This window comes from Carettochelys insculpta, chromosome 1, assembly GCF_033958435.1.
Source record: "Carettochelys insculpta isolate YL-2023 chromosome 1, ASM3395843v1, whole genome shotgun sequence".
Lineage (NCBI taxonomy): Eukaryota > Metazoa > Chordata > Testudines > Carettochelyidae > Carettochelys > Carettochelys insculpta.
Genome location: NC_134137.1, coordinates 331,762,218 through 331,787,650, shown reverse-complemented (window position 1 = coordinate 331,787,650; position 25,433 = coordinate 331,762,218). Strand labels below are relative to the sequence as shown.

Genomic DNA, 25,433 nt, shown 5'->3' with positions numbered 1-25,433 from the left:
CAAAACTAGAGCAGATCCTCACCTAGCGAAAACTCTCATATCTCCATTGACTTAAATGAGATTATGACAATTTATACCAGTTTTGGCTTTGCCCCTTGACTTTAATAGGCTGGGTCTTGCATGAGCTTCCTTGAAGACAGGGAAAACTGGAGACAGTTTTGACTCTGGTTTAGTAAAAACAAGTTTTGTCAGAAAAACTGAGACGGATCGAAGCATTTTCATTCAAACACCCAAATCAGGGAAAGGAGGATACAGAGAAAGTTTCAGTTAATGTGTTCTGGATTGGGAAAATTTCTAACTTCAGCTGCTTCACAGCAAACAACAAAATAATGAAGGAATACTCACCCAAAGGGCAATCTGCTATTTTAACAGGGGAAAAAAGGCAATCTGGTCTTGCAACTCTTCCAGCTAATGTGATCTGTCCTTCAACTATCCGCCTCTGACTGTAAATGACTGAACATTATAAGATTGCCTTGAAAACAGTGCCAAAGTGTCAGGTTTTTTTGTTGAATGTTGCTAACATGACACTTTCATAAACTGCAATACTGTTTGAGCTCTCTCACTGCTTAATCCTATAGAAAGTCACTACGCTTTTTCTTGCTTCAGAGGTCTGTGGTTTACAAGCCTCATAACATTAAAGACAGACATCATCCTGGCTAAATTACATAGAATAACATTCTGACTCTGCTAAAAAAAACATGACAAATTGTCATCATTTACAGAAAGTTGAATATCAAGTTAAAGATGACCTGCAAAGGGAAACAAGTAGGGCTGTGGCCTTTTTTAATTCTCTATGATGCATAAAGAACACCAAAAAGTGCTTATGTTTAAGCAATTTTAAAAAGGAAATATTTTCCTGCTTGTTTTTTTCCATTAGAAATTTACATTCTTCTAGGCTGGAAAACTATGTGAAATGGTGATGTTACAAGAGTCAAGAAAATGAAAGCTAAGTAATTGACAGTGAAAGAAGTTTTCATTCAAATTGTTTAAAAGTCAGCAATTAAAGAACATTCCAGACAAAGAAACAGCAAGATAAAATATTCAGACTCCCAATCTCTTCAATTAAGGTACTGAAATTCACAGTAAACATCCCTAAAACCACCCAGAAGTTCTCCAGAAAAACATAAGATCTGATGTTCTCGATATGTCTAAGATTAAAAGAAAAGAAAAAAAAAGGCATTTTCTTCCCCCCACCAAAACAAAACATTTTATGTCTTTTTATACATCACAATAAAACAGTGAAAGGGTACACAGCCAGTTTTTTAAAAATTCTTGGACAATCACCTACTTCCTCAGTCAAGGACTGGGGAAACTCATAATAAACATGTAAGCCTTCTCATGAGTTCTGCATCAAAAAAAGAGTGCTAATCTTGAAAATCTTGATATTTCTATGGTAAAAAACCATCCTGACAAGTAAATTCAAGCTTTCTTCATACAAAATGAAAGGTGCACCAAAGGCACAGACCCATTTTTCTTCTTTTGAAGCAATCCTTTTTCAATGTTATATAGCTAAAGTAAGAGAAGTATGCAATTCTGATGACATTTCTTGGAAATGTGCAACTGTAATACACCCTCTGTAGCCATAATACATTCAGCTCCAATAATCAAAACAGTGGCAGAGCCTGGAAAGCGTTGTGAAGCAAGAAAGAATTTCTTAGTGTGTGAAAGCTCAGATTATTCCATTCATACATTAAAGGGACAGTTTGCTGTGAAAAGACAATCTTATTAAAGAAGTTTGGCTGGATAACAGGAGAATGAGATAAGTTAAAGAACATTAGGATCCTAACCTCCCCTCATTCCTCCTTCTCCCATGCATACACAAATAAATAATCCAAGGATATGGAACAAAACTATTTTCAGAGAATAAAAGTAGATACTCAGAGTGAGACACATAATGAATAAAGAAGAAGGAATGGAGAAGTTACTCACCGTAGTAACGGTGGTTCTTCGAGATGTGTCCCCGTGGGTGCTCCACCATAGGTGACGGCTTGGCCGGCGCCGCAGATCGGATCTTCCAAGCAGTTTCTGCCGGACCGCGCATGCGCCGGTACGCGCCGCTCCCTGGCGCGCTCCTGGCCATGTGCGCGATCCGGTCCCCGCCAGTTCCTCGACCAACCGCCTCGGTTGCCCCTGCAAAACACTAACAGAGATCCGAAGCGGGGAGGATGGGCGGGAAGTGGAGCACCCACGGGGACACATCTCGAAGAACCACCGTTACTACGGTGAGTAACTTCTCCTTCTTCTTCGAGTGTCCCCGTGGGTGCTCCACCATAGGTGACTACCCAGCAGTAACCCAGATAGGTGGTGGGTAATCGGATTATGTGCAGCTGGTCCCCGAGAGGACCGCTGCAGAGAGACGGGTATCCTCTTGGAATACCCTGTGAAGGGCGTAATGCTTGGCGAACGTGTCGTAGGATGACCAGGTCGCCGCTCTGCAAATGTCTTTCAATGCAACGCCCTTGAAAAAGGCTGTTGATGCTGCCACCGCCCTGGTGGAATGAGCCCTGGGAGTGGCCGACAAAGGAGTCTTTCTGAGCTCGTAGCACATTTTTATGCAGGATACAATGTGCTTTGAGATTCTCTGCGATGAGAGACCTTCTCCTTTAGATTTGGGAGCGAGGGAGACCAGGAGTCTATCCGATTTTCGGAAGGACTTGGTCCTGTCTACGTAGAAGGCTAGCGCCCTCCTCACATCCAGGAGGTGTAGGCGCGCCTCTTCGCTGGAGTTATGAGGCTTTGGATAGAACGAGGGTAGAACAATAGGTTCATTGATGTGAAACTCGGAAGAAACTTTGGGAACAAAGGCTGGATGCAGCCGTATGGTTACCGCCTCCTTGGAAAAGACAGTGCAGGGTGGCGTTGCCATGACTGCCGCAAGCTCGCTCACCCGACGGGCTGACGTAATTGCAAGAAGAAAGGTCGTCTTTACTGTAAGGAGGCGAAGGGGAACCGTGGCCAAGGGCTCGAACGGTGGTCCCATGAGTGTGGTAAGCACCAGGTCCAAGCTCCACGAAGGTGGAATCGGTTTCCGAGGGGGGTATAGGTTTACCAACCCTTTGAGGAACCTGGTAACCATAGGGTGGGCGAACACCGTGTGCCCTCCCTCCTCATGTCTGAACGCCGAGATGGCGGCCAGGTGGACCTTTAACGAGGATAGCGAGAGTCCTGCTCTCTTGAGGTCCAGTAAATACTCTAGAATTGTAGGTATAGGCACCGAAAGGGGGGCCAGCTGCTTGGTAGAACACCAAGCCATGAAGCGAGTCCATTTTTGTTTGTAGGTTTTCCTAGTGGAAGTCCTCCTGCTACTTTCTAGGACTTGCTGTACTTCCACTGTGCATGTGCTCTCTAGGGAGCTGAGCCATGGATTAGCCACGCTTGCAGTCGCAGGCTTTGGGGGTGCGGATGCACTATGGACCCCTGGGCTTGCGTGAGCAGGTCCGGCGCCACCGGAAGAGGCATCGGTGGGCGGTCCGACAGGCGCAGGAGTAGGGGGAACCATGGTTGGCGATCCCATGTTGGGACTATCAGGATCATCCGAGCCTTGTCTCTCCTGGCTTTTTGCAGAACCTTGTGGATCAGCACTGCGGGGGGAAACGCGTAAAGCAGGGGGCCTCCCCACGGGATCGCGAACGCGTCCCCCAGGGACCCCCGGCCCAGCCCTGCTCTGGAGGAGAATCGTGGGCACTGTTTGTTGTGCTGAGTGGCAAACAGATCTATTTGGGGAAACCCCCATGCGTGGAAAATAGGCCGTAGTAGATCGGGACGGATCTGCCACTCGTGGGTGAGCGCAAAACGTCTGCTCAACTGGTCTGCCTTCACGTTGTGCGTGCCCGGCAAGTAGGAGGCTCTCAGGATTATATCGTGGGCGATGCACCAGTTCCATAGGCGGATTGCTTCCGCGCATAAGGTACGGGATCGAGCTCCTCCTTGCCTGTTTATGTAAAACATGGTGGAGGTATTGTCTGTACTGATCCCGACGACTTTGCCTTGTATACGGTCTCGAAAGTGTTTGCAGGCGTTGAACACTGCTCTGAGCTCTAAAACATTGATATGCAGAGACTGTTCCGTGGGTGACCACAGTCCTTGAGTCACCTCTTCGCCCATGTGCGCTCCCCACCCTATGAGGGAGGCATCCGTAGTGAGGAAAACCGATATTTGCGGCTGATGGAAGGGTACCCCTGTTAGCAAGTTCCCGGGGTTTACCCACCATTGCAGGGATTCGCGCACCCCAGGTGGGGGCGACACCACCCTGTGAACGGTGTGTACTGCCGGCTTGTATACACTTGCCAGCCAATGTTGCATGCCGCGCATGTGCAACCTGGCGTTCTGTACCACAAACGTAGCCGCTGCCATGTGGCCCAGCAGCTGCAAGCACGTCAAGACCGGCACCGTAGGGCTGAAGGTGATGACCTGCACGAGGGAACCGATGGCTCGAAAGCGAGCCTCTGGAAGGTATACTCTCGCCGAGACTGAGTTTATGCGAGCCCCTATGAACTCTATGTCCTGTGAGGGGTCTATCTTTGATTTTGCCATATTGATAACCAGGCCAAGTGCGGAGAACGTGTTTGCTGTGACGCGTATCATGCGGAGAACCTCCCTTTTCGAGGTCCCTTTGAGCAGGCAGTCGTCCAGATACGGGAAAATAAACACCCCCTGTCTGTGCAGGTAGGCTGACACCACTGCCAAGGTCTTGGTGAAGACTCTGGGGGCCGAGGAAAGGCCAAACGGCAGGACCTTGTATTGGAAGTGTTCGTTGCCCACCATGAACCGGAGAAAACGTCGGTGAGCCGGATGAATGGTTATGTGGAAGTACGCGTCTTGTAGATCGAGGGCTGCGAACCAGTCTCCATCGTCCAGTGCTGTAAGGATGGAGGCAATAGTGATCATCCGAAAACGTTGCTTGCGCAGATACCTGTTGAGGCCACGAAGGTCTAAGATGGGCCTCCAGCCTCCTGTTTTTTTCTCCGTCAGGAAATACCGAGAGTAGAACCCTTTCCCTTGCAGTTGCTCCGGCACCTTTTCCACCGCCCCTATGAACTCTAGGTGGGCCACCTCCTGCCTGAGCCTGGCTACATGGGAGGCCTCCTGGGGGTGGGGCTTGGGCGGGGGTCGCGGCGGCGGGAGCGACTGGAAGGGGATGGCGTACCCCGTGGCTATGATCTCCAGCACCCATTTGTCTGTGGTGATCCTTTGCCACTGGTCGTAGAATGGTCGGAGGCGATGGTGAAAAAGTCGTTTCGGATGATCTTGTGCAATGGTGGTGATGGCGCAGCCCTGGATTTGTATGTCAAACTTGTGGCCTTTGGCCCCGCCCCGAGGACGTACGGCCCTGTTGTGAGCGTCGCCTGGGGGTTCTGTACTGCTGGTGCTGCTGATGCCGCCCTTGCTCGTAACCCCTGTGATACTGGGGGCGCTGTTGCTGGTATTGGTACCGCCTTTGCTGTGGGTAGTACCTTTTCTTTGAGTATGGAGGGGTGTAAATCCCCAGGGTCCTGAGTGTGGCTCTTGAGTCTTTACTGGAATGAAGGACCGAGTCAGTTGATTCAGCAAACAGCTTCTGCAAGTCGAAGGGAAGGTCGATTATCTTCGCCTGCAGATCTCTCGGTATGCCCGAGGTCTGGAGCCAGGACTCCCGTCGCATCACCACTGCAGTTGCTGTGGAACGTGCTGCCGTGTCCGCAACGTCCAAAGCAATCTGAACTTCCATCCTCGCAGCCGCGTAGCCCTCTTGCACTATGGCCTTGAGGACCGGCTTTTTGTCCTCTGGAAGCGAGTCCATGAGGGAAGTTAATCTGGCATAGTTGTCGAAATTATGGTTCGCCAAGTGCGCTGCATAATTTGCCATTCGCAAGGTTAAAGTGGAGGAGGAGTAGACCTTTCTGCCGAACAGCTCTAGCTTCTTGGCATCTCTGTCCATTCCCCCTGTTTTAAATTGAGATGTTTTTAATCTTTGCTGCGAGGACTCCACCACCAAGGAGTTTGGCTGGGGGTGGCTAAACAAGAACTCCATGCCCTTCGCCGGCACGAAGTATTTCTTATCCGCTCTCTTTTGGACAGGCGGAATAGTTGCCGGGGTCTGCCATATGGTAGTGGCGGACTCCAAGATCGCTTCATCAAGCGGGATTGCTACTCTGGAGGAGGCCGGGGAGCTCAAATTTTTAAGGAGCTTATGATGTTTCTCTTGCACTTGTGCTGTCTGGATGCCTTGCGTGAAAGCTACCCTCTTAAACAGCTCCTGAAACTGTTTGAGATCGTCCTTGGGATGGACGTCCCCTAAAGCCGTGGCCTCATCCGGGGAGGAAAACGAGGAACCGCTGGGGTACATTTCTTTGGACCCTTCCGGTTCTTGATGGTGATGGTGCGCCCTCTCGCTGGAGGTTTGCGAGGGAAAATCTCGTGGGTCCACGGCCAGCCCCCCCTGGGATGCTTGAGTCTCCGTCCCCGATCGCGATTGCCCTCGGGGGTACGAGGTAATATGTGGGGATCTCCCCCTGGTAGATTGCCGATGGTGTCCATGCCCCGCGTGGAGGGGACGACCATGGTAGTATAGGCACTGTTCCTGGGAAGGTGACCTTGACCATTCCCTTTGCACGTACCCTGTGTGTCTGGGAGAGGGGGATTGTCGAGACACTGGAGAGAGCGATTTTGCATAATAGTCCAGCGATTCAAATCCCAGGAAGGGCGAGGGGGGTGCCAGCCATGGGGAGGCTGATTGCAGGAAAGGAGAAGGGGGCTCCGGGTAGGCTAGGGGGGGCCCCTGCCTTCTGGTTGGAGTCTGCAACATGAGCGGAGGGCTGTGAGAGAAGAGCTCCACAGCCCTGTCTGGAGAGGGGCTGCAATGCCTCCTCTTGTGTGCAGCCTTCCCCCTCCCTTGAGGAGGTAACTCCGCCCCCTGATGGGCGGGGGATCCCGGCCCCGTCGGCACCGTGCTAGGCACGCTCGAGGGCGGTGCCACACGTGCGGAGTCCTTGTGCGCCTGCAGGCTACGTGCCTGCGCGCCCTGCACCGCCGGTTCCCCGGGGATCGGTGCCGCTGTCTGCGGTGCCGCTGGTACCGGCGCTTGCTTAGCCGCCGCCCTGCCTGCGGTGCGGGGCGGCTGGCTGATGATCGGAGGCTGAGCCGCTTCCACGTGGCTCTCCGTGCCGCCGCCGATCAGCTGTTGCTGCGGCTGGGGGCTGCTCGCTCCTCCCGTCCCGCTCACTGTTACTGCCGGCAGGGATCGGGTTGGAGAAACTTTCCTCCGTTTTTGCGCAGATGGAGTGAGGGAGGCAGCTTTCCTTCTAAGGGCCCCGGAGGGTCCCTCCTGCTGCGGCCGCTCCGGCACGTCTGGCTGGAGGGCCTTGTCAAGAAGCAGCAGTTTAATTCTCATCTCCCTGTCTCTCCGTGCTCTGGTCGTTAACTTTGCACAGAAGGCGCATTTTTGTGCCACATGGGACTCCCCCAGGCACCTTATGCATAGACTGTGCCCATCGGACACTGGCATCGCCTCTCGGCAGGACTCACATTTTTTAAAGCCTGAGGCGGACATTGTTGGTGAGTCTTTGAGTTTGCTTGTGGGTACTTAGCACTTCTTTGTGCTGTTTCCCCGTCCGATGGCCTGCCTCCGCAGGAGGGCTGATGGCCCTAGCTCCCGGCCTCCGGCGCTGGTTACTGGGACTGGCTTGAGCTGTCCCTCCGTAGCTTGTTTGTTGTTTGTTTTTTTTTTTTTTTTTTTTTGCAAAATAACAACCGGTTACTTATGGTATCCTAAGAACTGAAAAACTTTAAAGAGAAAAAACAAATAAAGTCGTTGAATACGCTATGTGGCTTTAGCCTAGTCGGATTCCGTCTGCAGCCGACGGCGGTTGAGAGGAACTGGCGGGGACCGGATCGCGCACATGGCCAGGAGCGCGCCAGGGAGCGGCGCGTACCGGCGCATGCGCGGTCCGGCAGAAACTGCTTGGAAGATCCGATCTGCGGCGCCGGCCAAGCCGTCACCTATGGTGGAGCACCCACGGGGACACTCGAAGAAGAAACTAAAATTTGAGAAAAAATGATGATTAAGACAAGGACAAAGCACTAGAGAAAGATAACAGAAGCTACTACACTCATCCCTTGCTATACGAGCACAACTGGTTCCCAAATTTCTGCTTGTAGGAGAAAACATAAGAGCGACACTAAATTCCCATTAAAGTACATGTAAAGTATCCAATTCGTTCCAAGTGCTTGTAACTTGACTTAAACCAGTTGAGTTCAGGTACTTTTCTGATGTATTTGAATAGTTTGGCACCAGAAACAGGATGCAGGGGTTGTTTAGGGATGCAGGGGAGGGTCTAAGACTGTGGGAAGTTTGGGGCTGCAGGCAGAGTCTAAGGCTGGGGGTGGTTGGGGGCTGCTGGGGGTTGTAAAGCTGGGGACAACTTGAGATTGTGTGTGGGGGTTAAAACCTGGCCAAGGGTGAGGTCTGAGGAGGGGACGGGGAAAGTAACACAGTAAATCCTTGAGTTACCCAGGGGTTGTTCCTGCAACCCCCACATAACTTGAATTTTGCTGCAAGTGGAGGGGAGCCAGGAACCACCAGGGCTGGTCAGTTTCCTGGCATCCAGAGTGGCAGGAGCTGGGAACCAGGGGTGGGCTGGTCCCAGTCTCCCCATGGCTTCTGGGATCTGGAAACTGATCAGCCCATGGCTGGTCAGTTTCACATTCCCGCCAGCACAGGGGAGAGAACAAGTCTAAAAGCTTTCTCCTTCTCTTCTCCCAGCTTCAGGGCTGTCAGAGAGCTGAATGTCTGAGGGAAGGGAGGGAGAAGGCTCCAGCCCAGGGCCTATGGGTTTCCTTGCCCCCCCAGCCAGGGATCCCCATGGCTGACTCTGCTCCAGCTGCAGGGCTGCGGGCATCCCCGCACCACGGCCAGGGACCCTGTGGCTGGAGCAGAACCAGCCATGGGGCTGTGGGTCTCCCCACACCCTGTCCAGTGACTCCGCAGCAGATTCTGCTCCAGCTGTGGGGCTGCAAGTCTCCTCGCCCCTGTGCAAGGGACCCTGTGGCTCAAGCAGAGCCAGCCGCAGGGCTGCGGATGTCCCCATCCCCCGGCCAGGGACCCCGCAGCTGGCTCACATAAGCGGTGGAAGTCCACTCACGTACTGAACAAAGGTAGGTATGTGCGTCCCTCATTTTAGTGAGTACTCGTAAGTAAAGTACTCGTTAAACAAGGGATGTGTGTATAGTAAGAATTTTTGAAACTGTATTTATTTTCCTGAAAATTAGGAAGAAAAAGAGAAAAATATAGAGTATGACATGTTCATTGTCCCAGCACTAAATGGCAACTCCAGTATCTCAGCTCAGCCCTGGGACTCTCCAGGGAAGACTGAAGAATAATAATGGAGCCTGTTTAAAGACTAGTCTAGACTAATGGTTAGGCCACTTTCAACAGGGGAACATGCCTCTGCCAGTAGGGAAATGCCAGAAAACCTGTGAAGTGAGAAATCTCCCAGTGTGACCTTCAACCGTTCCTGTTACTCAACAACTAACATCCACAGCCATCTAGGATGGTCTTGGCAAATCCTGTATGGTCTCAGATCATAAACAGAATATGTTATAGACAAATAGGTTTACCTTTCAAATATTTTGTTCAGAAAAATTACTCTTTCTTGTCCAAACCTGAATACAGAATTCCATATTTCTGCTGCCATCACCACAAACCACGTAGTAGACAGGAAGGAGGATTTTTCTTTTATATTTCTTCTGCGTTGTTCTAATTGTTTGGGATGCCATCAGCACCATTCCAGAAACCCTCCAAATGTAGCAGATTTGTGAAAGCACAGTGGTAAAGATTCAGAATTGTTCATTATCTGAATTCAGGTTGCATCACTGGGTAAGCAATATTAACCACGAAATCGCCTCTTACCCAGATTCTCGTTTGTCTAATAAACTCTGTATTACACTCAGAAAAAGTGAGCTTCCAGGTTACTTCTTTAGGACCCAATCCTTTACAGAGAAACTTGAAGAGCCACGGGTGGGTACATGTGCTTAATTCTCACTGCAGGACTGGGGCTGTATTCAGGTCGGATGAGACTTGAGATAGCTTTTTTCAAAACACATTGCACCTCAATCCACAAGAAAGAGAAGTTACTCACTTGTAGTAATGATGGTTCTTCGAGATATGTCCCCGTGGGTGCTCCACAGTAGGTGTCGGGCTCGCCCGGCGCCACAGATCGGAATTCTTCTAGCAGTTTCCACTGGATCGTGCATGCGCCGATGCGCGCCGCTCCCTTGCGCGCCCTCGGTCATGTGCGCGATCCGGTCCCCGCCAGTTCCTTAACCAACCACCCCAGATGCTCCTGAAAAACACCAGACAGAGATCCGAAGCAGGGAGGATGGGCGGGTAGCGGAGCACCCACGGGGACACATCTCAAAGAACCATTGTTACTACGAGTAACTTCTCTTTCTTCTTCGAGTGGTCCCCGTGGGTGCTCCACAGTAGGTGACTACCCAGCAGTAACCCCAAGTAAGAAGTTGGGTACTCGATTCATGTGCAGCTTGCCCTTGAGAGCGTTGCTGTTGACAGACGGGTATTGTCATCGAACACCAGATGCAGGGCATAATGCTTGGCGAAGATGTCGTAGGATGACCAAGTTGCCGCTCTGCAAATGTCTTTCAACACGATTCCCTTGAAGAAGGCCGTTGATGCCGCCACTGCTCTGGTGGAGTGAGCCCTGGGCAGGGCTAGCAAAGGGGTCCTTCGAAGCTCGTAGCACAGTTTTATACAGGGCACAATGTGATTTGAAATTCTCTGGGAAGAGAGGCCTTCCCCTTTCGACCTGGGAGCGAGAGACACCAGAAGCCTGTCCATTTTCCGGAAGGGCTTAGTTCTGTCTATGTAAACGGCCAATGCCCTCCTCACATCTAGCAGGCGCGCCTCCTTGCTGGAGCTGTAAGTTTGCAGATGATACCAAGCTGGGAGGGGTTGCAACTACCGTGGAGGATAGGGTCATAATTCAGAATGATCTAGATAAATTAGAGAAATGGTCTGAAGTAAACAGGATGAAGTTTAATAAAGATAAATGTAACGTGCTGCACTTAGGAAGAAATAATCTATTTCACACACAGAATGGGAAAAGACTGCCTAGGAAGGAGTACAGCAGAAAGGGACCTAGGGGTTCTAGTAGATCACAAGTTAAATATGAGCCAATGGTGTGATGCTGTTGCAAAAAAAGCAAACATGATTCTGGGATGCATTAGCAGGTGTGTTGTGAACAAGACACGAGAAATCATTCTACCGCTCTACTCTGCGCTGGTTAGACCTCAGCTGAAACATTGTGTCCAGTTCTGGGCACCCCAATTCAAGAAAGATGTGGAGAAATTAGAGAAGGTCCAGAGAAGAGCAACTAGAATGATAAAAGGTCTGGAGAACATGACTTATCAAGAAAGGCTGAAAGAATTGGGCTTGCTTAGCTTGGAAAAAAGAAGATTGAGGGGGGACATGATAGCGGTTTTCAGATATCTTAAAGGGTGTCATAAGGAGGAGGGAGAAAACTTGTTCTTCTTGGCCTCTGAGGAGAGAACAAGAGGCAATGGACTTAAACTGCAGCAAGGGAAGTTTAGGTTGGACATTAGGAAAAAGTTCCTAACTGTCAGGGTGGTCAAGTACTGGAATAAGTTGCCAAGGGAGGTTGTGGAATCTCCCTCGCTGGAGAGATTTAAGAACAGATTAGATAGATGTCTATCAGGGATGGTGTAGATAGTGGTCGGTCCTGCCGTTGGGGCAGGGGACTGGACTCGATGGCCTCTCGAGGCCCCTTCCGGTCCTCGTGTTCTATGATTCTATGATAAAACAAGGGTAATACTATTGGTTCGTTAATGTGGAACTCTGAGGAAACTTTTGGAATGAAGGCTGGGTGTAACTGTAAGATCACCGCCTCCTTTGAGAATACTGTGCAGGGCGGCGTTGCCATCACTGCTGCGAGCTCGCTCACCCTGCGGGCTGATGTAATCGCAAGAAGGAAGGTCGTTTTCATAATAAGTAGTCGGAGGGGTACCGTGGCTAATGGTTCGAAGGGTGGTCCTGATAGCGTGTGGAGTACCAAGTCCAAACTCCACGAGGGTGGTAGCGGTTTTCGAGGAGGGTACAGGTTTACCAGCCCCTTCAAGAACCTTGTGACGATAGGATGGGCGAATACGGTGGGCCCTTCTTCTTTGTGCCGAAAAGCTGATATAGCTGCGAGGTGGGCCTTTAGCGAGGATAGAGAGAGCCCATCTCGTTTGAGGTCCAGCAGGTATTCTAGAATTACAGTTATAGGGACGTCCAGAGGAGCTAACTGTTTGGCAGAGCACCAGGCGGTAAAGCGTGTCCATTTCTGTTCGTAAGTCCTCCTGGTGGAGGTCCTTCGGCTACGCTCTAAGACTTGTCTTACTCCCTCCGTACACATGCTTTCTAAGGGGCGCTGAGCCATGGATTAACCATGCTTGTAGGCGAAGTCCCTGAGGGTGCGGGTGCACTATGGACCCCTGAGCCTGCGTGAGTAAGTCCGGCGCCACTGGTAGGGGGAGTGGTGGACGATCTGACATGCGCAGAAGCAAGGGAAACCATTGTTGCCGGTCCCAAGTTGGAACTATGAGTATCATGCGAGCTCTCTCCCTTCTGGCTTTCTGCAGAACCTTGTGGATTCGCGTTGTGGGGGGAAACGCGTAGAGTAGAGGGCCCTTCCATGAGACCATGAATGCGTCTCCCAGGGACCCCCGTCCTATTCCTGCTCTGGAGCAGTACGGGGGACACTTCTTGTTGTACTGGGCGGCAAACAAATCGACTTGGGGAAACCCCCAGGCACGAAATATGCGCCGTAGCAGGTCGGAGTGGATCTGCCATTCGTGCGTGAGTGCGAAGCGCCTGCTCCGTTGTTCTGCCTTCACATTGTGAGTGTCCGGCAAGTACGAGGCTTTCAACGTTATGTTGTTGGCAATGCACCAATTCCACAATCGGACTGCTTCTGCGCATAGCGCACGGGACCGTGCCCCTCCTTGTCGATTGATGTAGAACATGGTGGAGGTATTGTCAGTATTGACAATACTTTGCCATGCAGGTATTTCCGAAAATGTCTGCATGCACTGAACACTGCTCTGAGCTCCAGTATGTTTATGTGCAGTGTCTGTTCCGCGGGGGACCATAGCCCTTGCGTCACCTTGCTGCCAATGTGCGCTCCCCATCCTATGTGGGAGGCGTCGGTTGTGAGAAAAATGGAAATTTGTGGTTGGTTGAAGGGCACTCCCACTAGCAGGTTCTTGGGATCTGCCCACCACGCGAGCGACTTCCGTACCTCCGTCGTGGGCGATACTACCATGTGGACGGTATAGGCTGCCGGTCTGTAAACGCTTGCCAGCCAATGCTGCAGGCTTCGCCTGTGTAACCTGGCATTCTGTACCACAAACATGGCGGCCGCCATGTGCCCCAACAGTTGCAGGCATTTAGGATTGGCACCGCGGGGCCGTACATCATGACTTGCACCAAGGATTTGATGGTGCGGAAGCGGGCGTCAGGTAGGTATACTCTCAATGCGATAGAGTTTATGCGCGCCCCTATGAACTCTATATCTTGCGTGGGTTCGGTCTTTGACTTTGCGAGGTTGATAACTAGGCCCAGCGAAGTAAACGTGTTCGCGGTAACGCATATCATGCGTAGGACCTCTGCCTTTGAGGCCCCTTTCAGTAGGCAGTCGTCCAGGTATGGAAAAATAAAAACGCCCTGCCTGTGCACGTAAGCTGATACCACTGCCAGGGTTTTGGTAAAGACTCTGGGTGCTGAGGATAGGCCGAACGGAAGAACCCTGTATTGGAAATGCTCCCCGCCGACTGTGAAGTGGAGGAAGCGTCTGTGTGCCAGGTAGATTGTTATATGAAAGTAAGCATTTTGTAAGTTGAGGGCTGCAAACCAGTCTCCATCATCCAGTGCCGTAAATATGGAGGCAACTGTAATCATCCGGAAGCACTGCTTGCGCAAGCATCTGTTGAGGCCCCGAAGGTCCAAGATCAGCCTCCAACCTCCTGTTTTCTTCTCTGTTAGGAAGTATCGTGAGTAAAAACCTTTTCCTTGGAATTGTTCCGGTACTCTTTCCACTGCCCCTATGAACATGAGGTGATCTACCTCCTGCTTCAGCCTCGCCTCGTGAGAAGGGTCCCTGAGAAGAGGCCGGGTGGGAGGTTTCGTCGGTGGTAGTGAATGGAAGGGGATCGTGTAACCCATGGCTATAATTTCCAGCACCCGTTTGTCTGTTGTGATATTTTGCCATTGGGAGTGGAACGGTTTGAGGCAATGATGGAACATGAGGTGAGAGTGGCATTGAGTGATGGTGTTGATAGTGCAGTCCTCAACATAGCCGTCAAACGTGCTGCCTCTGGGCTTGCCCTGAGGTTGTGAAACTTTGTTGAGAACGTCGCCTGGGGGCCCTGTATTGTTGCTGCTGTTGATGGGGCCCTTGGTCATAGCCTCGCTGATATGGTGCGCATTGTGGTTGGTAAATGTAGCGCCTTTGCTGAGGATAGAATTTCTTTTTCTTGTATGGAGGAGTGTAGATACCCAAGGTCTTAAGTGTGGCCCTCGAATCTTTGCTAGAGTGTAGGACCGAGTTGGTTGATTCTGCAAACAGCTTTTGCTTGTCGAAGGGAAGATCCATGATCTTCGCCTGTAGATCTCTGGGGATATCAGACGTCTGGAGCCAGGACTCCCTACGCATTACCACTGCTGCGGCTGTTGAGCGTGCCGCTGTGTCTGCGACGTCCAGGGCAATCTGAACTCCCGTTCGTGAGGCCGTGTAGCCCTCCTGGACGATTGCCTTTAACACCAGCTTCTTGTCTTCCGGGAGGGAATCCATGAGAGAGGTAAGTCTAGAGTAGTTGTCAAAGTTATGGTTTGATAAATGTGCTGCGTAGTTTGCCATTCTCAGTAATAAGGTAGAGGAGGAGTAGACCTTCTTGCCGAACAGCTCTAATTTCTTAGCATCTTTATCTGACCCCCCTGATTTGTACTGAGGCGTCTTCGACCTCTGCTGGGACGATTCGACCACCAAAGAATTGGGCTGTGTGTGGCTAAACAGGAATTCCATGCCCTTGGCTGGGACAAAGTATTTCTTATCTGCCTTTTTATTTGTAGGTGGAATAGAGGCCGGAGTCTGCCATATGTTAGTGGCTGACTCCATAATGGCTTCGTCCAGTGGAATAGCGATTTTAGATGAAGCCAGGGGTCTCAAATTCTTCAGGAGTTTATGATGCTCCTCCTGCACCTCTGCTATTTGAATGTCCTGCGTGTATGCTACTCTTTTGAACAGCTCTTGGAATTGTTTAAGGTCATCCGGAGGGGAGACATCCCCAGGGACAATTGCCTCATCTGGGGAGGATGAGGAGGAGCCACTAGGATAAACCTCCCCCAAGTCCTCTGGCTCCCGAGTTCACTGGTATGCTTGCTCCCTCGTGGGCTGTGAAGGAAAGTCTCGGGACCCTGGACCAAATTCCCCCTGGGACAGCTGCGTTCCTCTCCCAGAGCGAGAGTGTACACGGGGGTATTGGCGAGGAGTGGGAGGGGATCTGCCCCTGGATCTAGACCTCTGATGTCGGTGTTCAGTATGATGAGGACACCCATAACAACATGGACAAGGGCCCGGTGATGGAGACCTGGACCACGATCGGAGTGTGTACCCATGATGTCTGGGAGAGCGGGATCTCCGTGACGACATTGATAATGGTGAAGCTGGTATGTGATAGTACTCATAGAAATCCATGCCCAAAAAGGGTGAAGGTGGCCTGAGCCAAGGCGAAGGTGGTTGGAGGAACGGAGAGGGAGGTCCGAAATAGGCCGGTGGAGTTGCCGCCCTGCAATGCGGAGTATGTATCTCGGGGGGGGGGGGGGGTGGGGGGCTGGGTGATAACGGCATCGCAGCCCTGCCTGGAGATGGACTGAGGTGCCGGGTTTTGGCTCTAGCCTTCCCCCGCCCCTGCAGGGTGGGTGCCGCCCCCTCCCGTGCTGGGGATCTCGGCCCCACTGTCGGTGCTGCGCTCGGTACCGTCATAAGCGGTGCCGCGCGGGTAGCTTCCTCCGGTGCCACCGGGCCCCGTGCTGGGTGCCCCTGCGCCATTGGCTCCATGACAGCCGGTGCTGCGTGAGGCGGCAGCGCCGCCAATTCCGGCGCTTGCCGTGCTGGCGCCCGCGGCACCCTCAGTGCCGACTGCTGAATAGCCAGAGGCCTGGCCCCGGCCACGTGCGCTACTGCGCTGCCGCTTTCATCAGCCCGCGGCTCAGGGCTCTACGTTCCGCTCGTCCTGCTCGCTGAAACCGCTGGCAAGGATCGAGCTGGGGAGAGTTTCCTCTTCTTTTGTGTAGAGGGCGTCAAAGAAGCCGCCTTCCTTTTATGCGACCCAGAGGGCCCTTCTGTGTGAGGCTTCTCCGGCGGCTCAGGCTGAAGGGCCTTATCAAACAAGATCATTTTGAGCCTCATCTCTCTGTCCTTCCTGGCCCTGGCTGTAAGCTTAGTGCAGTGCAAACACTTCTGGGTAACATGGGACTCCCCCAGGCAGCGAATGCACTTACTATGCCCATCAGAAGCCGGCATAGCCTCGCGGCATGACTCACGCTTCTTAAACCCCAAGGAAGACATTGCAGTGAGTCTTTACTGTTAATAGGGTACTTTGCTGCTAATCAGTGCGTTCTACAACCCAAATAACATTCACGGCCTTCAGGGTAGCGGATGGCTTAACCAGCCTTCTTTGTTCGCTCCCCTTCCCTCCGTTCCTCTTCTCTCCTACTATTTCGTATGGGTTTTTTTTTCACTTTTTTTTTTTTTGTATAATAGTTAGAACAACGAGCTAACAAGTAAAAACAACTATCTTATCTGTCTCAGGCTTTAGAGCCGGAGCGGATTCTGTCTGCAGCCATTGGCGGTTGAGAAGGAACTGGCGGGGACCAGATCGCGCACATGACCGAGGGTGCGCAAGGGAGCGGTGCGCATCGGCGCATGTGCGATCCAGTGGAAACTGCTAGAAGAATTCCGATCTGCGGCGCCAGGTGAGCCCAACACCTACTGTGGAGCACCCACCAGGACCACTCGAAGAAGAAATCCACTGATTGGATTAACTAGCTGGAGTTCAGTGGGATATTTTGAGTCTGACACATGAGTAGGGGTACATAATCTGCCCCTTAATGATTTATATTATGAAAAAGATTTACCAAGAAAGAGTCTGTAATTCATCTTTAATGTGCACTGTGAGTTTTAGTTTTAGGAGACTCCTCAGTGCACAAGGAGACTGATATTAGTGACAACCTTTTAATGATGGCAGGAGATATAATTCCCTCATTATCACATCCATGGCCTAATAAACCCTTAGCAATAGAAGAATAAAAAGCCAGAAAACAAATTAGCTGATTTTTAAAACACATTTCTCAATCTTTTTAATAATTTATTTTACCTCCCTAAGCCCCTCTTTGACTCTTGCAGTCGATTTACAGTAACTGCTTCTTGCAAAAATGAATCATTGGCAAAGCTGACCGGAACTAGTGCTAATTGTTGCTTATTTAAATGGACAACACAAATAACCTGTAAATGATTAAGGGCCTGAGCCAGCCAATATTTGCATCTCACTATTGCAATCAATGGGACAATCACAGAGTAATGGACTAGTCAATGTGAGTAACGGGTGACAGAATCCAGTACCAAATTTATATGTGACAAAATAATTTTCACTTACCCTTTTCACACAGTATTTGCTATCTTTCCCATAAAAGTGCTGAAGACATTTCATGTTTTGCTTGTCTACAATCTTATTGAAGAATTCATTGATTGTTCGAACAGAAACTGCGCAAACAGCAGATCTGTTTATTGGTTCTGAAGAGTCTGGCTTGCTTTGTGCAAAAACACCATACAGAAGGTCTTCGCTCATGCTGAGACCCATTTCATGGGCCAAAACTGCACCTGGCTTACTGACATATGCTGCTTGAAGAACATTAAATATCTCGCTTCGAACTGACCTCTTCCTTCGCTTTTCAGTGAAAATGCACTCAAGAGGCATCTCCATGTAAGAGCGCAACTCGGAATCCAAAGAGCAGAAACGGATGATTCTTGTGTGAAAAGCCTGGGAGTCAAGAGATTCACGCTGGACAGTTAGGAAGTAGACAAAGTGGTCATTTTCAAAGGCATGGACATACTTAATGGGATAAGAATCCCTGAACTGTGGGAGAATGTCTATATAAGAATGATCTGTGAGAAACTCAAAACCATCCTGGGTCTCTTTTAACCTTCTAACTGATATTGAATGAAGTGCATGCTGTGGTTGAAGTGAAGATTTTACAGTATTGCCTACAAAGAAGTTTACAAATCGGTCCTTTTCTGTCACCAAAACTTTAGTTCCGAAAGTGCTTACAACACAGTCAGGGCAGCTATTTGACTCCTCATCCATTTGTTTTGTGTACATGCAGTAAACTTCACTTCCTATGTCTGCAGGGTTGTCAGGGTGAATGATGTGACGATGACATATACCTTGGGTTACACTACCACAGCTGATGAGCTGATCATCATAGTATGTTTCTAGGAGCAGAGCCATGTTGACATTATCCTTCCAAATACTATTTGATAGGTTGGCTTTCTCTTTGCAGTCTTCACATGGTGAACAATCAGGATTCTCCAGCACGGGTCCAGTCTTGTACACAGAGAGGTTCTGGAGGTTTTCATTTAAGACATAGATCTTGTTGACTGCTCCAATATAGATGTAACGCTTATATAAAACTATATTGTGTATTGGTGTTTCTGTGATGAAATGAGGGAGCTGATACTTCATGCTCACATTCATCTCTGACTTTACAACTGCTTCTTTACATTGTCCACTGGTCCTTTGCATCAAAGAAAAGAGGAATAGAATAATCCCAGAAGTAAATGCAGCAACAGTCTTCATTTCTGTAGATTTAACCTGTTAAAATATATGTAAACATGTTTTAAATTTCATGAATATAACTTTCAGTTTGTCAATTAGCTGAGGTCTATTTCTATATGTTATTAGGCTTTCTAATTCAGCTTGAGATCACAGTACAGTTTTGTCCTGTGTCCAGCTCCCAGCACAATTCCCAGCAGCAATGTATTACGGTGGATTTTGAAAGCCAACTGGTGCCTTTGGGGAAACAGTGGGGAGCTCATAATGTTAGCTATTCTATTTCCAAATTGATGCTAACGCCATTTAGACTGAAGTGGCTTAGATTAACCAAGTTCTTAACCATTCTGAAAGAAAGCCTCTTCAGAGCAATTCTTGAAAACACATTCAAAGTGGCTGGAGCACTTTGTGTGGAAGGAAGATGTTCTGCAACCTCTGACGCAGAAGTAACCAATTACTTTTTGTCATGATCCAAATGTCTTGGCCAAGATAAACTCAAAGTCCAGACTCCAGAGAAAATAATAAAAAACCCAACGAAATGATGATAATAATAAGCAAATAAAAAGATTTGGGGTCCATTCAAAAGCATCCAGCAGTCCTAATTTAGCCTGTGGTCTTCCTATGGACTATCCCTGATCTCTGAAATGGAGTGATTCTTAGTAGTATTAGTTTAAAAAAAAAAAAAAGAAATCACAAAAAATGTGATTTTTAAATTGAAGTGAACTCAGTTTGTTCTTTGCTAAATTTTCACAACATTTTTATAAAAAACAATTATTGAAATGGTTACTTAAATTTTTTACTATGGCTATCTCTAGATTGAAGATATCTGTGGGCAAAAGATACACAAATTGCGCAACTCATTTTTGTATCTCCTGCTCACTGTTCTGTCAGGAGAGGCGTTCCTGACATTTGGCCTATCTACATAGGGCACATGGTGGGAAAACCCCCTCCCCTGAAACATCCCTTCTTCCTCATGGACTGAAGATGACCAGGAAGTTGGCAGAAGGTTTCCGGAACAGTAGACCTACAGGCTCCCGACAGAAGCCTGCAACCTAGACATAGCCTACCAGAAAACCATTCTGCTTTTCCTGACAAAATTCTGTCTTCCATAAAAGGCAAAAATGTTTTGCTTGACTAGAACTCAAACAGTTCTTGTTCTTGCAATAGTCATTTTCTTTCACACTGACAAGGTGTTCTAATGTATCCTTAAAACATTTTAAGTATTTTGTGGTTCTTGAAATATGAAAGCTTAATTTTAGGCATTGTACCACAGAAATAAATCATGTGAGAGAACCATTAGAAGATACAGGCAAAGCATTGTGTTGTAAACAAAGAGATATCAAGTGAATTAGAACCACGAAGTGGTGAAGTCAACAAATCTAGCACATTTCTTTCTTACTTATTTTCCCCATTTATTTCATGTGGCTTTACAAATCAAAAGACCATGACTAGTATGATATTTAAAATCCTCTCATTTGACCTAATACATGTTTTGTGGTTGGACTGTATTTTGGTCAAGTGTCTACATTATACCCTAAATCACACCAGGCATTGTTCTCTTAGTATCTTGCCACGCTTGCTAAGCTATATTTGGATCGTTATGGAGAAAACAATTATACTTTCTAAAAGAAATATGATTACATGATGTTTAGAGGATTTTATGGAAAAATGCTTACAGACTGGCTATAGTTAAGCAATTGTTTCCGAAAGAGAAATACAAGGACAACGAGTCTCTAGAGACCTAAATACAAACTTGAAAATACATAGCATAACCACCATGACTTCTGTAATAACTTTAAAAAAAACAAAATTTTGGCTAAAATGAGAGACTATTAAAAGTCAGAATAGTTTATGTGCAAATATGAAACTTTTATACTTTCATTACACTGCCTTAAACAACACCAATAATTCTGCTACATTCTTTTAGATATTTTATTTTGGTGTATATTGCATTCTTTCTGTGGCTTACACTATTAGTCTATATACACACAGTGAACTTTGTGAAGTAGAGAATTGTCTCCTGTCCAAAAACCTTTCAACAATCTGTCAGTAATCATGATCAAAAATGGAGGAAAAAAACCCAAAGACTAGCAGCAAAAGTCTCTGAAAAAGTGCTAGGAAAAACAATCCACTCATGTGCCAGTGAGTAATGAGAGTATTTTCAAAGCAACTGATATTTTCTGCTATTAACTGGCAATAGCAGAATATCAAGAAGAAAAAGAAAAAGAATTTGATTTGGGGGAAAACAGCAGGGCTTTTACAATTATAAAATGATATTCTGATTTAATATTTAACTGCAGTATCTACAGAGCACTGAATCTTGGCATAACACATGGACAGACAAGTTCTTTGTCCTAATAAGCTGACGTTCTAATATTGAACATAACACAAGAATTGAGAGATGCAAACAATGGATTGAGAAACTGAAAGACGGGTAGATGAAAGTTACAAATATAAAGTCACAGGATACTTGTTTTGAAAAAGATGAGCAAAGAGCAATATATTAAATCAGACAATATATGCAAAACCTTCCCACTCTCCCCCAAGTCCCCTAAAATCCCCCTAGAGAACAGTTCCCTCACCAAACCCACTCTCTTGATCTCTCACATACCTGAACAGTACAGGAATCCCCGCAGCAGTTGTGGGCATTCAAGATCAAAATAGGAAAATACTAGCTTTTAATGTTGATACTAGTACACAGAAGTAGAAAGATAGGGTGGACTATTTTTTTGCCATGCTGCACTGGTGTTCATGTCTAGGGGGAAAGAGAAAGCTCCAGCTTGGGACACTGTCTCTACTGCCCCATATGTGTGACACCACTGACTGCTACTAGCAATTATGTTGCTCCTGGCAGGTGCTGGTTCTGCCACAGAATAAGTTTTGTTCAGCTCCCAGTTGCTTTGTGCTCTTGGAGAGCTGCTAATCACAGGCCCTAACTAATCTCTTTGATGGAGTTCAAGTTGCATGCAAATTGCATCTAATTTATAGAATCAAGCCCGAGGTGCAGTGCTAAATAGCTCCATTAATTCAGTACAGTGCAACCAGGGTGCTAATAATAGGGGGCACTCAGCTAAGTGAGCAAGGATGGAAAATATCAACATTGCACAAGAACCAAATTTTATCCAGGCTTTGCAGTCTGAGCTCTCCCATCATGGTAACATCTTGTTACAAAAACAAAGGAAGGCATGTGCCTACAAGCCACAGATGCAGACTCCTGCAGAGTTCCATCCACAGAACTCTCAGATCCTACACCACCAGCACTCCTAGCTTTCTTCGAGATATCACTGACTTCCTTAGGAAACGACAATTCCTTGGTGACCTTCCTGAAAACACCATCCTGGCCACAGAGAACCTTTACACCAATATCCCACACAAAGATGGACTTCAAGCTGTTAGGAACATTAACTCTGATGAGGCCAACGCACAAATGGTGGTGGACCTTTTTGACTCTGTCCTCACGCACAACTATTTCAGATTTGAGGACAATCTATACCTTCAAATCAGTGGCACCGCTATGGAAACCTGCATGGCCCCACAGCATGCCAGCATTTTTATGGCTGACCTGGAAAATGCTTCCTCAGCTCTTGTTCCCTAGTGACTTTCCTCTACTTGCACTACATTGATGACATCTTCATCATCTGGACCCATGGGAAAGCGGCTCTTGAAGAGTTCCACTGTGATTTCAACAGTTTCCACCCCACCATCAACTGCAGCCTGGACCAGTCCACACGAGAGATCCACTTCTTGGACGCTACTGTGCAAATAAGTGATGGTCACATAAACACCACCCTATACCGGAAACCCACAGATCACTATATACCCACACGCATCCAGCTTCCATCCAGGGCACACCACACCATTCACTGTATACAATCGAGCACTAAGGTACAACTGTATTTGCTCCAGTTCCTCAGACAGAGACAAACACCTATAAGACCTTTACCAAGCTTGCCTGAAACTACAATATCCACCAAAGGAAGTGAAGAAACAGACTGACAAAGCCAGACATGTACCCAGAAGCCACCTGCTACAAGACAAGCCTAACAAGGAAAACAACAGCACACCACTGGTCATCACATACAGTCCCCAGCTAAAACCTCTCCAGTGTATCATCAGCGATCTACAACCCATCTTGGACAATGATCCTTCACTCCCATAGACCTTGAGAGGCAGGCCAGTCCTCGCCTACAGACAGCCTGCCAACTCAAAACAAATTCTCACCAGTAACTATAGACCACACCAGACTAACTCTAAACCAGGAATCAACCCAGCAACAAGCCTCGATGTCCACTCTGCTTACATATCTGCACCAGAGACACCACCACAGGACTTAACATCAAACATACCATCAGGAGCTCATTCTACTTATATAATATATGCCATCATGTGCCAGCAATGTCCCACTGCAATTTACGTTGGCCAAACTGGACAGTCTCTCCGTAAAAGAATAAATGGACAGAAATCAGATATCAGGAACAGTAACATACAAAAACTTGTAGGAGAACACTTCAATCTCCTTGGTCACTCAGTAACAGATTTAAAAGTAGCCATTCTGAAACAAAAAAAAACTTCAAAAATAGACTACAAAGAGAAACTGCAAAGCTGCAATTCATTTGCAAATTTGACACCATCAGTCAAGGATTGGGCAGTCACTGGGACTGGCCGGCCAATTACAAAAGCAGTTCCTCCTCTCTTGATGCTCACACCTTTACGTTAGCTGCTGCTAATGGGCCACATCCCCCATCACTGAATTAACGTTGTCAGCTCTGGCCCTCCTCTTGACTGGAACTCCCTCCTTTTCATAAGCCTATAAATTTGGATCTTCCTCTGGAACCCCCCGCTCGTGCACCTGACAAAGTGTGTCTTTGCCCATGAAAGCTTATGCTCCAAAATATCTGTTAGTCTATGAGGTGGAACAGGACTCTTATTGTATGTGAGGGTCAATATGTGCATATAGCTGCTAAAGGAGACATTCCCCCTGAAATATGCATCTGCTTTTTTTACAAACTAATACATAATGGATTCCCTGTTGGCAGTGTCTAAGAGCGGAAGGTAAAAGCGAACTATTGTAGGCTCAACATGTTAAGACAGGAGTGATGCTGATAAAGTAAGGGCCACATCTAGCATGGAATGGTGTCAGATTCAGAATACAGCAGCTCTTGGAGGTGTATATTTGGCATTTTAGTCTTGGCATTATATCACCTCCGTTGACACTTCTGGGTCCAAGGGCACACTGATGGCACACAATGCCTCTTTTCATCTAATGTTTGACCCAGAGACTATCACTATTCCTCTTTTACAGACTTCAGCATAGAGAGCCATCTTGTTATAATCTCACAGCTGCAAAATGTTTTACTTAGTGATACCCTTGACAAGTACTTGAAAGCTTCAGCTAGTGAAAAATGCAGCAGCTCATCTCAAGAGGTTTGAGCTGTTTGGTCACAGACACCTCAATCCAACAAAGCACATAAACATGTGCTCAACTTTAGTTTGATTCAATGGGACTACATACTTAGCTGCTTTGCTCAATCAGTGCCATAATACTCAAGCTATGGACTTGCTACACTTGTCTTCTTGTTGCAGGTCAAGTTATTAGTTAACACCTTTCTGTTGGTAAGGGGGGGAAAACTAACCTGTTAGTTTCTATGCTGTGTTTCTGTGATCTCCCTTTGATCAGTTTATTCATCTGTGTCATCTAGATGAGTCTTGTAATTTAGTTTGACGTGTGCTGCTTCCTATTAAGCTAGTTCTGTGGATGGATTCTGTCTTTTACAAGTGGATATTTTCAAAGCTTGTGTCACAATGCCCCCATTTTTCCATCCCTCTGCAGACACTCTCAGAAAACCTATGAGAAATTGGGTTTTGGTCAGCCAGCAGTGCTGGCAGTGGTCCAGGCTGTGGATGACACTTCCCATACATATGTGGTACTGGGAGTGTGTGACTAATATCCATCACAGGAATCCTGATAGCTTTTTTCCCCACTGACAAGCCTCATTTCTACCATTTCACCATTTGTAGGAATACAAGTGCAACACCTTTTCTTGACAGTCATGCCGATGTTGCTTTTATTGCAGTAATATTCCATACTAATGCTGGTTGCTAGGTAATGTAAGGAAGCTTAATGCCATAGCTGTACTTGGCCTTACAGCATTAATGCTAACAATTTTTTTTCCTTTTCGGTTTGGTCACAGAAGACTTCATGGAAGCTTGGAGAGAATGACACGGTTTAACTTGCATATCCAGGGGTTAGGATTTGACACAATCACAAGTTTCCTTGCTTTATTACATGATAAGAAAATGGAGGAGTAGCCGTGTTAGTCTGGACCCCTCGTTGATGATAAGAAATGATAGGGTGTTGTGTGTATCATATAAATAGTGGTGCACAGAATTTGGGAATGGACAACCATGAATGCATCATCAAAAAATTGACCTTTTGTATTCCTTCCCTCTGAAGTTACTGGTCCTCAACAATGTGGAATACTGGGCTGAATGGACCATTGGTCTCACCCAGTATGGCTATTTATTATGTTGTTAATGGCAAGTTTATGCTAGAA

General features: G+C 47.8%; 1 protein-coding gene across 5 annotated transcripts in view; it reads right to left on the bottom strand.

Moving 5' to 3' along the window:
* The window catches only part of MET (MET proto-oncogene, receptor tyrosine kinase), a 167,676-nt gene that overhangs the window by 106,664 nt on the left and 35,579 nt on the right, over positions 1 to 25,433 (bottom strand). For 3 of the 5 annotated variants that reach the window (XM_075014845.1, XM_075014865.1, XM_075014855.1), the window contains exon 3: positions 17,707 to 18,921. The exons of the other annotated variants lie outside the window; for them this stretch is intronic. In XM_075014845.1, the coding sequence (XP_074870946.1) occupies positions 17,707 to 18,921 (1,215 nt within the window). The remainder of the gene's footprint in view (positions 1 to 17,706; positions 18,922 to 25,433) is intronic. 5 annotated transcript variants of the gene reach the window in all.